This window comes from Ambystoma mexicanum, chromosome 3p, assembly GCF_040938575.1.
Source record: "Ambystoma mexicanum isolate Mex_15411 chromosome 3p, UKY_AmexF1_1, whole genome shotgun sequence".
Taxonomy (NCBI): Eukaryota; Metazoa; Chordata; class Amphibia; order Caudata; family Ambystomatidae; genus Ambystoma; species Ambystoma mexicanum.
In genome coordinates this window covers 1,139,397,521-1,139,414,936 of record NC_090925.1, presented here as the reverse complement: position 1 = coordinate 1,139,414,936, position 17,416 = coordinate 1,139,397,521, and the positions used below count along the sequence as shown (strand labels likewise).

Sequence of the window (17,416 nt, the reverse complement as noted above, 5' to 3'; positions counted from 1 at the left end):
ATCTGTTAGTTGTCTCCATGGCCATCAGTCTGGCTTCAGAGCTGTCAGGAGCACAGAAACTGCTCTCCTGAACATACGTGAAGACCTGCTCTCCAACCTTGATTCCAACACCCAGTGTCCTCATCTTACTTGATCTCTCTTCTGCCTTTGACACGGTCAACTATGCCATCCTGCTCAACCGTCTCTGTGATAACCTGGGTATCACCAATCAGGCCCTGGCTTGGCTAACTTCTTTCCTCTCCAATCAACCCTCCCAAGTCCAACTTGGGTCCTTCCTTTCCTCTATCTCTACCTGTGGTGTACCCCAGGGGTCTAACCCCCCCCTCTCCCTGGCTGTACAACCAATACCTGGCACTTCTTGCCCACTGCATTGCTGCTCTCTGTCCCAACTTTCAGTGCTACGCGGATAACAACTCATTTTCAGGCTCCCTTCTACCACTTCTTCTCCTTCCCTCATCTCTGGCTGTCTGCTATCCAGGAGTGGTGAGATGCCAATGATCTCTGCCTTAATGCCAGTAAGACAGAGATTCATCAGCCCACCTGCTTCCTCCTTTCCTGTCACTCTTGCCGGTCTCCCTTGGCCCTCTCCCTGCTCCCACCTGTGAGGCTAAAAACCTTGGGGTCATCTTCGACTCCACACTCTCTTATCTACTCATATCTCCGACATCTCTAAGAAGTCACACGGCCAGCTGCACCTCCTCAGAGGTATTATTCCTTTCCTCTCCTTCCCTCAGAAGCTCACTGTCTCCAAAGCTCTGGTTCTCTCTAGGCTGGACTACTGCAACAGGCTCTTTTTAAATCTGCCTGCCTCTACTCTCCGCCCTCTGCAACTCATCCAAAACAGGACTGCGAGACGTGTCCTTGGCCTTAAGCCCAGGAATCGTATCTCTCCAAGACTGAAATCTCTACATTGGCTCCAAGTGGCGGCAATGATTAAGTTCAAACCACTCTGCATGGTCCATAAGGCCGTCTGGGGCCTCAATACCTTAAACACTCTCTTCCTAAATATCTTCTTTCTCAAGCTCTTCGCTCATCCAACCCCAACTCCATCAGGGCCAGTCGTTTTTCTAAGCAAAGAGTTGGTGGTAGATCTCTTTCTTCTGCTGGGGTCTCCCCTCTGGAATAGCCTCTGTGCCTCTATGAAACTTGATTGATTTATTTATTTATTCACTCATTTATAAAGCGCTTTGCACCAAAGCGCTGTACATTGGAACAACAAATACACAGAAATGACAATTAACAATGTGAGCAAAAATTACAACTTGAATCATACCATAAAACAGTGTAAAGAGAAATTACCTGAGAGGGGGGAGGAGGAGTGGGAGTTGGAGTGTTGAGGGGACCATGAGAAGGATTGAATGAATGTAGAAGGAAGGGAGGGTATCAGGTAATATTATCCCCATATATATGGTGGCCGTAAATAATATCGCCAGGAAAAGGTTGCGGCGATATTATATGGGTGACCATATATATGGGGACAGGGGCAAAAAAAACACTAGTTTTAAAAAATAAATAAAAAAAGTTTGGGGGTTGCGGAGGTGTCCCCCGCACTTTCCATGCAATAATTTCGCCACAAAAAAACGGCCATTTTTCGGCGATATTTTTGCATGGCGAGATTTTTGTAGAAACATTTTTACATGGAACCGAAGGGAGAGAGTGTAAAAGGAGAGGGGAGAGAGGAATTGAAGGTGAAATCAGGAGGGGGGGGGGAGTCGAGAGGGCAGGGGGGCCTTCACGGAGTGGAATGGAGGAGAAGGGATTTAAGGGAGGTGCAAAATGAGGTGTTGGTGGTGGAAGAGCGGATTGGGAGGGGGAAGAGAGTTCCAGTGCAGAGGAGCAAGAAGATGGAAAGAGCGGAACCGAGAGGAAGCGCAGGGGGAAGGGGGTACAGTGAGAAGGAAGTGGTCAGCAGAACGAAGGGAGCAAGAGGGGGAGTAGAAGGAGAGAAGGGAGGCGAGATAAGGAGGAGCAAGACCATGGAGGGATTTGAAAACAAGGCAGAGAAAGTGGAATTTTAGTTGTAGGTGGAAAGGTAGCCAGCCAAGGTGAGAGAGCGAAGAGGAGATAGAATCACGGGGGGTAAGGAGACAAAGGGTACGAATAGCAGAGTGGTATATGGATTTAAGAGGGGCAAGATGAGAAGAGGGAAGTCCGAAGAGTAGAGTGGAGCAGTAGAAGAGGCAGGAAAAGATGAGTGAGGAGATTAGGAGTTTAGTAGCGTGGAAAGTGAGGGAGGGACGAATTTTGCAAATGTTACAGTGGTGGTATCGGCAGGAGCGGGAGGTGAGTGAAATGTGTTGCGAGAAGTTGAGAGAGGAGTCAAATAGAACGCCTAGATTGCGAGCATGGGTGGAGATAGGAAGATCAGAAGGAGGAAAATGGATAAAAGGGGGAGGACAGGTAGGGGGAAGAGTATTAGAGGGGAAAAAAAGGACTTCGGTTTTATCAGTGTTGAGAGAGAGAAAGCGGGAGGACATCCAGTTCTTAATGGCCGTGAGACAAGAGGAGAGTTTAAGATGGATGTCAGGTGTGAAGGAGGAGAAAGAGAGAAAGTGGAGTATCATCCGCATAGAAATGATGGGAGATGCCAAAGGAGGAGATAACAGGGGCAATGAGGGAGGTGTAGAGAGAGAAGAGGAAAGGGCCAAGTACAGAGCCTTGAGGAACACCGTAAATTAGAGGGAAGGAAGGAAGGAGAGGACTGGCCTCCCCATGAAACAGCAAAGGAACGGGCAGAAAGGTAAGAGGATAGCCATTTTAGAACAGGGCCTTTGAACCCGAAGGAGGAGAGAGTATGGAGCAGGAGTGGGTGATCGACAGTGTCAAAAGCAGCAGAGAGATCAAGGAGAATAAGAATAGAGGATTGCTTAGAATGACGAGCAGTAAGGAGCGAGTTGAGAATGGAGGTGAGAGCAGTTTCACTGGAATGTTTGGGACGGAAGCCAGATTGAAAAGCAGGAAAGAGAGAAGAAGTAGAGATGAAGGAAGAGAGTTGAGAGTAGGCAAGTTGTTCAAGGATTTTAGAAAGGAAAGGCAGAAGAGAGATAGGTCTGTAGTTAGCAGTGAGCAATGGATCCACAGAAGGTTTCTTAAGAATAGGAATAATCGTTGCATGTTTGAAAGCAGAGGGAAAGGTAGATGAGGAGAGGCAGGAGTTGAAGAAAGTGGTGAGGTAAGGGACAATGAGAGGGTAGATCTTAGGGATGAGAACAGAGGGGAGAGGGTCACAGGGGGCAGATGTGGGATGGGCTTTGGATAGAAGGGAGGAGATATCAGAAGGGGAAACAGATGAGAAGACAGACATGGTGGAAGATGGGGGAGAGAGGGAAGGGAGGAGAGAAGGAGTCAGTGAGGGAGTTAATTTTTTGCCTGAGAGAGATGATTTTGGAGGAAAAGTAGTTGGCAAAGTCAGAGGGAGAAAGAGTGGAATTGGATGAGGGATCAGGAGTGGGAGGAGAGAGAAGACGGGAAAGAGTTTGAAAAATCTGCCGAGGATTGGAGGTTTGAGACTGAAGAAGGTTAGAGTAGTAGGAGGATTTGGCAGTTGCAAGACAAGAATTGTAGAGTGCATGGTAAGAGAAGTAAGAGGTTTGATTAGAAGGCGAGGGAGTTTTCAGCCAAAGTCTCTCGAGTCGCCTGAGAAGGCACCGCAAAAAGCGGAGATGTGAGGTAAGCCAGGGTTGAGGTGGTTTATGAGTAGGGCGGAAGAGAGAGGGGGGTAGAGTTGGTCTAGGGCAGCGGTGATCGAAGATGAAAGGGAGGAGAGAGCATCAGCGGGAGAGAGTAGTGCAAAGTCTTGGTGAGATGGAAGAAAAGAAGAGCAAGTGTGGAAGAAGAGGGTAGGATCTAAATTACGCAGGTCGCGACGTGAGTAGATTGACGCGGAGGGATTAGTATTAGTGGAGGGTGAGAGAGGAGAAAGGGAGAACCATATCCGGTTCCGGAAGCACCGCAAGACCTTCCTCTTTGCTTCTGCTTTCTCTCCTCCTCTCCCCTGCTGATCTCCTGGTTGAACCTGAAGCTGCACTGGTTACTTGGCTACCCTCTGATCTCGGGCCCTGGTCCCCTCCCCGCCAGTTGCACACCTGCACTGCCCCCCTGGCACTCTGGGACTGTTCTGTATCCCTACAGCCCCTATCAGCACTTGACACCTGATGTCTGCACTTACCCTTGCACATGCTACCAGCTGGCTGCACTTTTTATTTAGTGTCTTATGATTTTACTGTTTATCCAATGCACTGCACTGCCCCCTCACTCTTTCCCCTGCACTTTTCCCCTCCCCCCACCCCTGCACTTGCGCGATCTATATGGCAACTGGCCTAATAAGATCGTTGTCTTGGTCTTCCCTCTGCTCCCCCTCCCTTAACTCGTCGCGCCCTGGAACACTTGTGTATAGGAGCGTTATAAATGCCATATCATATCATAAATACTCTTCAAACACTCTAATAAGCAAAAACTATTGAAGCTCATGGTTACACCAACCTTGTCCCTGAGACTGTCTACATCAAACCATTCGAGAAGTTTTTCCCCAACCTCCAAAGGGCTTGATAGGAATGTTCTGTACGTCAAAAGAAAATCTTCAATGTACGTTGGGTCCACAATTGAGTGCTCTTCAATCAAGTGCAAGATGAGTCTTTCAGGTGTTCCCTAAATAAGAAAAAACAAGAAGTCATCAGTTTAGGATTGGTGTGAGGAAGGAAGGGTTACTCATAAACCAGTGTCGAATATAAAATGATGCATCTATCATTGCACATGTTAAATCATCCTAAAAAACGACTCATAGTGGTTTTCCTCAATGAACATTACACATGGATAGTCTATGGTTTTCATTTAATGCATAAAGAAAATCCACCGATAGTTTTTACATCAATGCACTGCCTCGATTACAATGATGGTGTCCGTTTTTCATTTTCTTTTAAATCAGAAAGGAAGTGACAGGGAGGGAGATCCCCCCAATGTACATTTCCTTTCATGACTTCTCACTTTCCCACCCACCCACAACCTATAAAAAAAAATACATATAATTTTTTTCCCTCCTCACCGTATTTTCCTTCTATGTTTTTATTTGCACTTCAGATGCAAAAGTCAACTTCCTTTGCCCACTGCTCATCAGAAAAGTAGCATCGAAAGCAGTGGGAATTGACAAAAAAGTTATACAATTATATGCTGGTGATCAAATCTATTTTTTCACACTTTTAATTGAAAGCTAAAATATTAATTAAATGTGCGCACCAAAATAAGAGCATAGAGAGAAAGCACCATCTGTCTCAAATTCAGAAAGAAGAACAAGTTACTTCTTACCTTGTAACGTTCTTTCGACGGGATGTTCCTCCGACGTATTCCTCATCTTAGATATATCCTTCCAGCTCTGCTGGCCTCGGAAAATTTTTTCTCCAGAGGGCGCTGCGCGTCGACGTCCCTCGAGTCGATGACCCTCGACAGCCGCCGTATCGACGCTCGACGTCATCCTGCCTATAAAGGCCGCGCGCAGCGTCCGTTGCTCAGTTCCGTTTTGTAGCCCACAGTATTACTGTTTGGACTAGACTAATCACCCTGAAGGAGCGTAAGCTGCAACAACAAGGGAAGTAAAACTGCGGGGATGGATGGGAGGGTCGATGAGGAATACGTCGGAGGAACATCCCGTCGAAAGAACGTTACAAGGTAAGAAGTAACTTGTTCTTCGAAGGGATTGTGTCCTCCGACGTATTCCTCATCTTAGATAGGCTCCCATAGCAGTATTCTATATTCGGAGGAGGGAGTACTGACTTCACGCTGTCTTCTATTGGTGAATAGAATGCAGTACAGCCCTTCCAAACCTAGTCTCTTGACTAGAGGAGGAATCCAGATTGTAAAAACGTGTAAAGGTATGGACAGACGACCATGTAGCGGCCGCACATATGTCTTTAATTGGCACGCCTCTTTTGAGGGCCGATGAAGCTGCAATACCTCTGGTCGAATGAGCCCTAAGGTTTTGAGGGGGCTCTTTCCCTGCCAGTTTATAACATTCCAGAATGGCTAGAATGATCCATCTGGAAATGGTCTGCTTAGTTATTGGTAACCCCAGCTTGTGACCTGCGTAGCCTACAAACAGCTGGTCTGCCTGTCTTATCCTGGCTAGTCTACTAATGTAAAAACTTAAAACCCTCCTAGGGTCTAGTCTGTGTAACCTCTCTTCCTCTTTCCCAGGGTGAGGAGGAGGATAGAAAGATGGTAGGATAATCTTCTGAGAGATATGGAATTCAGAGACTACTTTTGGGAGGAAATTAGGCTTCACTTGCAGGACAACTTTGTCTTTGTGAAAGATTGTATGAGGGGGTTTACAAGAAAGAGCTTGTAATTCGCTCACCCTTCTAGCAGATGTAAGTGCTATTAATAAAACAGTCTTAAGGGTAAGGAATCTTAACGAACAAGAATGGAGAGGTTCGAAAGGTGTCCCCATCAGGAAAGTTAATACTAAGTTTAAATCCCATAGGGGAACTTGGAATGGTCTTGGGGGATAAACATTGGTTAACCCCTTTAGAAACTGTATTACCAAGGGTAATTTGAAATAGGATGGTTCCTCCGCAGTACGCTTAAAGATGGATAGCGCTGCGAGATAGCCCTTAATGGTGCCAACTTGAAGGCCTGAATTTGCCAAATATAGTAGGAAGGACAAAACCATTGGTGTACCACATGAAAATGGGTCGATATTCTGTTCTCTACACCAGCTGCAAAATCTGTTCCAACGGCAGCGGTATAAAGACTTTGTTGCTGGCCTCCTTGCCGAAAGCAACACCTCCATAACATCATCAGGGAGGTCCCAATCCTTGTACCTCAGCCGTTCAGAAGCCAAGCGTGAAGGTTGAGGGTTTTGATGTCTGGATGGAGAACCTGACCTCCCTTCTGTGAGAGTAGGTTCTCTCTGAGAGGAAGTCGAAATGGAGGGCAGATGGACAAGTCTAGAAGGTCCGGGTACCACGTTCTCCTGGCCCAATCCGGGGCAATTAGGATCATGGTTCGCCGGAATCTTCTCAACCTCCTGATCATTTGAGGAATGACAGGGACCGGTGGGAACGCGTACAGAAGCGGAAACTCCCAGTCCACTATGAACGCGTCTCCCAGAGCTCCTCTCGGAGGAAATTCCCTTGAGCAGAACAGGTCGCATTTCCTGTTTAGGCTGGTGGCGAACAGATCTACCTGAGGGGTTCCCCAAAGGGCGAAGATCTCTTGAAGGACTTCCTGAGCTAGCTCCCACTCGTGAGAGACTGTGTTCTGCCTGCTCAGAGCGTCCGCTGTCAAGTTCTTCTCTCCGGCTAGGTGAACTGCCGATAGAGAGATTCCTTCTTGGATTGCCCAAAACCAGAGCTGCATCGCCTCTCTGCACAGGGGTAGTGATCCTACGCCTCCTCTTTTGTTGAGGTAATGCATGGCCACCGTGTTGTCCGTCATTATCAGGACGTTCTTCCCTTGTACAACTGGCAGGAAAGCCTTCAACGCAAGTTTGATGGCTCTCAGCTCTAACAGGTTGATGTGTAGTCTGGACTCCTATGGAGACCAACGACCGCTGATGGTCAAGTCGTTGGCGTGGGCTCCCCACCCCGTGAGTGAGGCATCCGTGACTACTGTTATCTCCGGCCAGGGTTGCCAAAACTGTTCTCCTTTCAGAATGTTCTCCTGACAGGCCCACCACTGAAGGTCTCGAGCCACCCTGCCGGGAACCTGAAGAAGATCTGTCATTCTCCCTGAGAATTGTGACCACTGAGTCCTCAGTGCCCACTGGAGGGATCTCATTCTCAGGCGAGCCTCTGGCACAAGGAAAATGCAGGATGCCATGAGGCCTAGCAACCTCAAAAAGTCGAAAGCTGGGAGACGTTGGGCAAGTTGGAACTTGGTAACCATCTGTAGAATATCTTGAGCCCTCACCTCTGGTGGCGAGGCTTTTCCCAGGGAAGTATCCAGGATCGCTCCTATGAACTGGAGTCTCTGCGATGGTATCATTTGAGACTTCTTTAAATTGAGGGAGAAGCCCAGCTTGTGAAGGGAGTAGCATACGTGATTTAGCTGGATCTGAGCTTGCTCCGGAGAAACAGCCCTGATCAGCCAATCGTCCAGGTAGGGGTAGACGTGAATCCCTTCCCTCCTTAGACTTGCCGCCACTACCGACATTAACTTGGTGAAGACCCTCGGGGCGGAGGTCAGCCCAAAAGGCAGTACTCGAAATTGATAGTGAGAGTTGCCAATTGCGAACCTCAGGTATTTCCTGTGTTTGAGATGGATAGGCACATGGAAATAAGCGTCCTGAAGGTCCAGAGATACCAACCAGTCCTGAAACTGAAGGGCCTGGAGGATCTGAGAAAGAGTGACCATCTTGAATTTGTCTTTCCTGAGGAATTTGTTCAATTCTCGCAAGTCCAAGATGGGTCTCAGTCCTCCGTCTTTCTTTGGAACGAGAAAGTAAGGGGAGTACCAGCCCTTGTTCCTCTCCGCTACAGGTACCGGTTCTATGGCACCTTTCTCTAGCAGGTCTATAATTTCCTGCAAGAGGAGCGGATCTGGAGCTTTCTGAGAGCTGATCCCCGGTGGATGACTGAGGTATACGTAGGAAAGGTAGGCAGTAACCTTGGGCAACTGTTTCCAATGCCCAAGCATCTGACGTGATAGCCTGCCATTCCGCCAGATGTTGAGTCAACCTGCCTCCTACAGGTGTCCTGTGAGGGAAGTCCTCAGAGTGGTTTTGGGGCGGCTGATGCAGATGCCGATGGTAAAGAGGCACCTGCTGTTGCTGCGGCTTTAGAATATCTACCCCGTCCACCTCGGGTAGTTCTTCTTTGACCCCTTTGAGCCGGACGTCCTCTACCTCTTCCGAATGAGGAGTAGAAGCGAAAGGACTTGCCCCTCGCAGAGGTTCCTGTGGGACGAAAAGGAGTCTGACGGATTGCAGCTCCTAGGGATTTTGCTGCTGCTTTTGAAGTTTGCAGTTTCTCTAAACTGTCATCCGCCTTTTTCCCGAACAAAGAAGAGCCATCAAATGGCATGTTCAAGAGCCTGGCTTGCACATCTGGGGCAAAACCCGACTTTCTCAACCAAGCGAACCGCCTGGTTGATGTACTTGCCGCCATTGCTCTGCTGATACTGTCAGCCGAATCAATGCCCGTCTGGAGGGATTCGCACATAGCGTCTTTACCGTCCTGTATAATATTCAGGAACGCATCCCTTTCTTCTCCCTCCGGGATGCAGTCAGCCGCTGTAGAAGCACACTCCCAAAGTGTATGGCTGAACCTAGCAAGGGTGCAAGTAGCATTAACAGACTTTAACGCCATGCTACATGCTGAAAAGACTTTCTTAGCCATAGCATCATATTTTTTATCGTCCCTGTCCTGTGGGACAGTAGGATAAGCCGTCTTGACGTCGGTAGAGGATGCTGCTTGTACCACCAGACTTTCTGGGGATGGATGTTTAGACAAGAACTCTGGGTCTGTGGAAGATACCCTGTACTTTGCAGACAGTTTTTTATTTACTGCTGGTATTACATCTGGGGTTTCCCAGTTTGTCATGATCTTTCTCTGAAGAGCTTTATGAAAGGGCACCACTGGATCCTCTTGTGGGCCTTTGTCAAGAATATCCGTGAGGTCATCTTGCTGGAAAGATTGTGAAGGTGTAGACCACCCCATGAACTCTGTAATTCTGGCCATTTCAGCATGCTCCCCCGGGTCTGGTTTAGCAAAATCCACCTCAGGGGAAGTGTCTAAACCACTTGCCTCATGTAAAGAATCATGAAGATCCTTTAATCTGCGCTCTTCAGAGGAAAATTCCTCTCTAACTGGGGTTACAGGTCCCTGTAACTCATCTTGTTCTGACAAATCACCCTCTTCTAAAATTGAGGATATAGTTCTCAATTGTTCTGAACTAATAAAGGGAGTAAATCCCATTTCCAAGGCAGAGGGTGCTGAACTTGTCATTATTGGCCTCGAAAACGTCGATGTCGTCGACGCCGAAGGCTTCGAGCGTGGCGTCGAAAACAGAGGTGGAGGCCTCGAGGACCTCGACAGAATTGGAATTTTACTCGACAATATCGACGCCATCGACGTCGAGGGCCTGGGAATCGTCACTGGATGTGTGGTCATCGTGACTTTTCTCGGCGTCGACGCCGGTGTCGAGGCCGGCGTCGAGTCGACAGACCTGTGTGTCGAAGGTCCCTTCGACAACGGCGTCGAAGACCTCGACGTCGACGGAACCTTCGTCGACGGAACCTTCGAGGAAGGTTTGGAGGTCATAGTCCTACTCGAGGGTTCGAGACGCGCTCGAGAGGTTTCTTTCGCCGGGTACTGCGACTCGCGGCGTTTTTGACCTTTGGGTCTTTCGACCAGAGCATCGCTCTCGGCAGTCTTCGAGGGGGTCGAGGCCGCTTTCTCGAAGACGCTCATCATGTTTTTTCTGAATTCCTCCCATTCAGCCCGGGAACTAAGTTTCGTGGGGCAAGGGATTCTTTTTGGCGAAACAGAGGAAGAGGAAGACGGAGAAGGGGATCTTCGACGTTTCCTCTTCGAGTGTTTCGATCTCGAGGAGTGATGAGACCCACTCCGAGATCTGGAGCGTGAATTGTGACGAGGAGACGAATGTCTCGACTTCGTCGAAGAAGAAGAAGCTTTAAAAGTCTTACCTTTCTCCAGCTTCCCCCTACGCTCCTTCAGGGCCTTAGCTGTCATGGACATACAGTCCTCACACTCCGAACAATGGTGTTCGGCTCCCAAGCACCACAGACAATTTCTGTGAGGATCGGTCAACGACATCTTTTCCCCACAATCTCGACATTTTTTGAAGCCGGATCGAGGGGTTGTCGGTTCCGACGAGGAAGCCATCGAGTACGATTCGAATAACTTGAAGTAAATATTACTAAGAACTGAGCAACGGTATTCCGAGGCACCGAGTAGCGCGGAAAAACGGAACTGAGCAACGGACGCTGCGCGCGGCCTTTATAAGCAGGATGACGTCGAGCGTCGATACGGCGGCTGTCGAGGGTCATCGACTCGAGGGACGTCGACGCGCAGCGCCCTCTGGAGAAAAAATTTTCCGAGGCCAGCAGAGCTGGAAGGATATATCTAAGATGAGGAATACGTCGGAGGACACAATCCCTTCGAAATGTATTTCTCAAAGAAAAAAGGATATCCCGAACCTCCTGAATTTGCAGGAGAAGAGACCATTACTTCATCCAAAATATTATTTCTGCATTAACATTATAGGTCAACAATAATGCCATGTGATTGCCTATCACTGTGGTTGAGAGAGAGATGATGAAAAAGATTAAAATAAGTCGAAATAGGCTAACAAAGTAAGTATGCAGTGACTATATCAAATACAAAATTAATGAAAACATAGCGAATGAAAAAACAACGAATACCAAAATAACTAATTTTGAAAAAAAATAAAAACAGGGTTGTGAGGGAATAGTGGTTTTGGGGGTGGGGGAAAAGTATTATTAAAAAAGGGGAGCTTTGGAGGAGGAACCTCCCAAAAACAACGAAAAATGAATTTGTTATTTTGGATTTATTTATTTTGTATTCGTTATTTTTTCATTAGCTTTACTTGCATATAACTAAGAGTCATTTATTAGCAACCTTTCATGGCTTCATCAGTGTGCCTGTCTGTGTACCCAATTTATAGTTACCTCAGAGAGGCATGCACTGCCACACATTGCAGCCTTTAAGGTGTGAATGGTACACTGTGTTAAAGTGGAGCAGGAGTCAGTGGAACTAAAGAGAAGGGAAATTAAGAAAACAAAAAAACACAACACAGTCCACACTATTAAAACTTTCTAGGAAAGACTGAAGGGGAAGGAAAGGATTGTTTGTCACAGTAGGTACAGTCCAAATGTAACTCTCTGCGTCAGGTAGGGCCCTTTACAAGATCAGTGGTAGCACAATCATCCACTTATCAGGTTTGTGTCTATAGAAGGGCAATAAGGAGGAGGCACAGGAGGCACATCCAGTCATGTGTTAGGCCTTTGACTCACAGAGTTCAGCGTGGTACGTTTATGCCAAATACCATATCGGAATTGTGTTCCATCACAATCATGAAGTAGGGGCTGGGGCTGGCTTGAAACAGAGGTCTTCACAAGGCTCTGCCAAGCTTTTGGGGTGTGGCATTTTGAGGACTGAGGACTGACTGGGATGGGCTGGAGAGAGTCTGGCAATGAGACACTCAACAGACTCTCCCTCTTTCCACAGAAAGAGATGCAGAGATCACAACGTTCAAACCTGACACTTTCCATTAATTTATCCAAGGCCGTTCAGAGGTATCCGACGGACACTGCACCAGTCTCTCTAAGGCAATGGTGCATTTCCAGACTCTCTTCAGCCCAGTGCCATAATCAAACATCTCACTTCACAATAGGAGGCAGTGCCACTTTCCTATCTTAGACATCCTATATACATGATTTCAATAGGAATAAGCATTATGACCATCTTTTAGAACTACCAATCATCAGTCATTGTTTTCTTTAATGCATGCCATTCACCGATTGACCTACTCTTTTGACAGGGATGCCTTTTTTAGCACAGACTTGAGCCCAGACATTAAAGTTACTCACTGTAGTGACTAGAGTAACCATAGTCCATAGTCCCCTTTCCTCCATGCTTTTGGGCGTCCCCCAACATGGGAACGGTACCGTAACCTTAGGCAGCAAAAAAAATGAGCTTCCCCTTTAAATGTAGTATAGTATGCTGGGGCACGGCCTCAGGCATGGGAACTCCCCACAGAGGCCCCACCCTCAAGGGCCTCACCTCAGTCCCCTTTGAACACATCGGACGATAGATACCTGGCAACACTTTTTACATACTAGCCCTTGGCATACTAGCAGGGGAAGGTGGGTGGGACGATTGGAGGAAAGGGGACTATGAACTACGAGTACTCTAGGCACTATGGTGAGTGACTTTAATTACTCATGTCCTGTCCCCTTTCCTCCATCCTTGTGGGCGATTCCATCGAACAAGACCAAAGGGTGGAACTGTGACAACTGCCTCATATCTAGGACGAAGCAAACATTTTCTTCAGAACCGTCTGACTGAACTCAGCATCGCGCTTGGAGCTGGTATCCAGGGAATAGTGCTTACAGAAGGCCGAAGGAGTGGCCCAAGTAGCAGCCTTGCTGATAACATCTGAAGAAGCATGTCTCTGAAACGCGACGGCATGAGAGTGAATCCCATCGAGAACTGTTTTGCCCATGGCCCTATACGCCACCAAAATGACATGAACCATCCAACAGGCGATGGAAGCCTTGGAAGCCTGAGAGTAGGGGAGGAGCCCCCAAAAGTCACAAAAACGCTTCAGACTTCCTGAAGGATTTCTTCCGAGAGAGGTAAAGCTTGAGGACCCTCTTGAGGTCCAAGGAATGGAAGGCCCTTTTTGCCTCTGACTGCGGGTTCAGGAAGAACACCGGCAGACGGATCTCTTGATTCAGATGAAATGGAGAGACCACCGTGGGTAAGACCTTCGGGTGAGTGCGCTAGATGATCTTGCCGTTGTGAAAAGTGGTAAAGGACTTGCACGAAGACCATGCCTGCAGCTCACTGACCCTGTGCGCAGAGGTGAAAGTACCAATAAAATTGTTGTTAGTGTTACCAAGCTGATATCCACAGAGGCCATCGACTCGAAAGGTTTGCACTGCAAAGCTGCAAGAACCACATTGATGTCCCAGAAAGAGTGCTACTTATGCACCAGAGGAATACGCCTAGACAACACCTTAAGATAGACCTTAACCACCGGGTGGGCCGCCAAAAGCACGCTCTGCTGAATTCTTGTAAGCCCCAATGGCTGCCAAAAAAGTGCAGCAAGTATCCACCTGAACTCCAGAACAGGCTAGGTTTGCTGAAAAAGCTAGTACATCATACAGAGGACAAATGACAGGATCCAGACCCTTGTCACAAGCCCAATGGCAGAACCTAATCTTCTTATACTGGAACCGAGTATAGGGCCTCCTGGCCTGTTGAATGATGTCCCCATTGTCATCCAAAAATGGAGCATGCCGAAGCCTCAGCTGGTCAGGAACCAGGCTGCCAGGGCCAGCCTGGCCGGGTCCGGAATGCTCCACTGCGTCACCCTGCTGAGTCAGGCAGCCCCTCTTGGTGATCGGAAGGTGGGCAGCACCCTGGCAGCATAACTGCAGAAGATTAAAAAACCAGGCTCTCGAAGGCCAGTGGGGTCGGGGAATCAGGATGAGGCTGCAGCCCCTTTGAAGCCCGGAACTTGAGGGTCCGCTGGAACGGAGGGGGCAGGAATGCATAAAACCTGCGGCCGTTCCAACAGATCTGGAAAGCATCTCCTAGAGACCCCAGACCGTGTCCTGCCCACAAAGCTTAATGTGGGCACTTGAAATTCCGAGGAGGTACGACCAAGTCCAGGCACGCAAAACCTCAACACTAGAACAAGGGCAACAAGGAGTTGGGGTGCAACTCCCACTCATAGGTGTTGAACCCCAAGTGGCTCAGCTGACCTGCACTGCATTGCTGTGCCCTGGGAGGTGGACTGTAGAAATCTAAACCCCCTTCTGTCAGGGCCCATTCCCTTAACAATACCACCTCCATGCAAAGGAAGGGGGAATGTGTGCCACCCTGCTTGTTCAGGTAAAACATTGTAGTAGAATTATCCGTCCTGACCAGAATAGACCTGTCGCTGATGAGGGGCAGAAATACCTTCAGGGTCAGGCCCACTGCCCTGAGCTCAAGAAGATTGATATGCAGGAGGGCTTCCACCCTGGACCATGCGCCATGAATCACCAAGCCCTCCAGAGTTGCCCCCAGCCCAAAAGAGGAGTCCGTCATCACCACCTGGGTAGAATCTGGTCGGGTGAAAGGGTCTTTCAAGGAAAAACTGCTGTCCATCAGCCACCAACGAAGATCGGGCAAGAGGAGCAGGGCTATTGGGATCCTGTCTGACTGAGACCCATGTCTCCTCATCCCAACTGGCCGCCAGGTGGAGCTGCACATGCCTCATCTTGAGGCGACTGAACTGTACAGTGAGGCCATCGGGCCCAGAAGGTGCTGGAACCACCATGCCGAGGTGGTTGAGTTGGCCAGAAAGTGCCCTATTGCCTTGCGAAGGGAGAGGAACATCTCGAGCGAGGAGAACACCCGTTGAATGGCCATGTTCCAACACACCCCTAGAAAGACCAGATCCTAGTAGGGGCACAAATGTGACTTCCTCTGGTTGAGGGAGAACCCTCGCTGATTAAGAATATCCACCAACCTCTGGAAGGAGTGTATCACCCGCTCGGGGACCCCGCCCTCACCAGCCAGTCATCCATATAGGATAGGGGTATAGGTAATGGCTCTCCTAGCGAAGGAGACCCGCCACTGCACTCATCAACTTCGTGAAGACACAAACGGTCAAGTTCAGGCCGAAAGGCAGCACCTTGTACTGAAAGTGGTACAACAATCGTGAACTGCAAAAACTTCTGATGCGAGTGGTAGAAGCAAACGTGCAGGTATGCATCCTTGAGGACTAGGGAACACATCCAGTCCCCTGCACAAATGCACTCTGCTATGTGCGCAGGAATGATCATCTTGTAGGGTTCCAGCAGTAAAGACAGATTGAGAAAAGAAAGGCCTAAAACAACCCCCAGGCCAGCCTGGTTGTTCTTGGGTACCGCAAATATCGTGGAGTAGAAACCAGAGCCCGTGTCTGATTTAAGGAACCGGTTCTACCGCCTGCATCTCCAAGAGCGAAAGGACCTCTGCCCTGGCTTTGTCATGATGGCTGAGGACTTGCCGGTTTGTGTGGAGGTTTTCTTCTTTGTCCACTCATCATCGGGTGATGAATGAAAGAGGTCCACCCCCTCAAAGGGCAGATCTAGGATCCGCTCTTGCATGTCAGATGAACACTCTGCTGGCTGTGTCGATGTGGGAGACCGAAGACTCCATCAGGCCCTGCGCAACGGCTCGGGCATCCGGCAGACCGGCCTTGAAGGATGCTTGCCTCTCCAAAGGGAGGTTGGGCAGAAACTCAATGTGCCCCCGCCATAGCTTCTCGTTAGCCACGACCAAGAGGGCATTGGCTTGCAGCAGATGCAGTCCTGAATAGCATAACAGCGAACGTGATCGCCCTTCCGAGGATAGCCTGGTAGTGCCCCTCGATTTGAGAGCCGGTAGCCTCGACGGTCTCAGGTCTGCCCCAGAGCACCTGGAATAGCCCCCAGGCCCCTCGGCTTGGGAGCCTGCTAGCCTTAGAGGCCTCAGGCCTGCCAGAACCTGAATCAGAGGAACCCTTCTGTAAGGTTGGGCGGAGGAGAAGTGTGGAAGATCTCCCCCCACCGCAGCAACAGATTCTTCAATGCCCTGTGACCGAGAGCACTGCAAGTCGCAGACGCATCCCTGTGGTGGTCGAGCCCCAGGCACTCATGACAGAGTGCACGGGGGACCGAGGAGGGGAACGAGCGGCGTCATGAGGCACATCTTGTGAATTCTCCTGCAGCTGACATGCGCCAGGAAGAGAGACACCAAAGGGAGGTTAAATAAAAACTAAAAGCAAAAACAGGACGCAAGCAGAAAGTAAAAAAAAAAGTCTCCACGCTGGCTGCCAGGTCTGACATCGTCTGTGCGGAAAAAGGGACTGAGGTGAGATGCTGTAGGGTGGTGCCTCAGCGGGGCATTCACATGCCCGACGCTGCGACCCTGCACGCTATATTAAATTTAAAGGGGAAGCTCAACTGATTGCTGCCAAAGGTTCCGGTACCGTCCCCATGTCCACAAGGATGGAGGAAAGAGGACGGAACGTATGAGTTTCACATTGAACAACAAGCATGAACCCGTATCCTGCACTAAGCACAGGGTCAGTCATACAAATCATACAAATATTGTAGCAATTATGAAGACATGCATATGCTGTTAATACATTTTCTAAATACATTTCTCTCAAAAAAGCTAACTGTTAAAGCCAGAAAACGGAAACCACACTGCACTAAAGAAATAGAATGAAGTATGCAAACTACCTATAAACTAACTGCCTGATTCATGGAATTATCTGCGTGAAAAATGCAGATTTGCGTGTCTTTCTGCCCGAAAATCCCCATCATTCAAACAGGGATTTTCGGGCAGAAAGGCGCGCAAATCTGCGTTTTTCACGCAAATAATTCCCTGAATCAGGCTGTAAATATGAACAGTTTTAGGAGTACAAGCCAAATAAACATATTTACCTTAATTACAATGTGTCCTTTCCTTGTGCCACTCCGATCCAGTTCTCTGTGCTCCTTCACCATAACAATCTCTCCTTCTTCCTCCACTTTGTGGGTGTTCTTCTCCACATGGTTCAGGATGCGCCAGTAATCCTGCTGGGCTATACAAACAAACTGCCCCAAAATAATATGGGGACAATTAATAAATCGATAGTACATAAACACATTACCACGCACTACGGCAGAGCATGAACTGCTTAACAGTGACAAAAT

The 17,416-nt window shown here is 48.6% G+C and overlaps 1 protein-coding gene across 7 annotated transcripts in view; it reads right to left on the bottom strand.

Annotated features, from left to right (window-relative positions):
- Window positions 1–17,416, bottom strand: part of RAPGEF6 (Rap guanine nucleotide exchange factor 6) — a 1,719,096-nt gene that overhangs the window by 365,594 nt on the left and 1,336,086 nt on the right. For all 7 annotated transcript variants that reach the window (XM_069652531.1, XM_069652536.1, XM_069652533.1 and 4 more), the window contains 2 exons: window positions 17,165–17,317; window positions 4,483–4,647 (listed from right to left, as the gene is read on the bottom strand). In XM_069652531.1, the coding sequence (XP_069508632.1) occupies window positions 4,483–4,647; window positions 17,165–17,317 (318 nt within the window). The remainder of the gene's footprint in view (window positions 1–4,482; window positions 4,648–17,164; window positions 17,318–17,416) is intronic.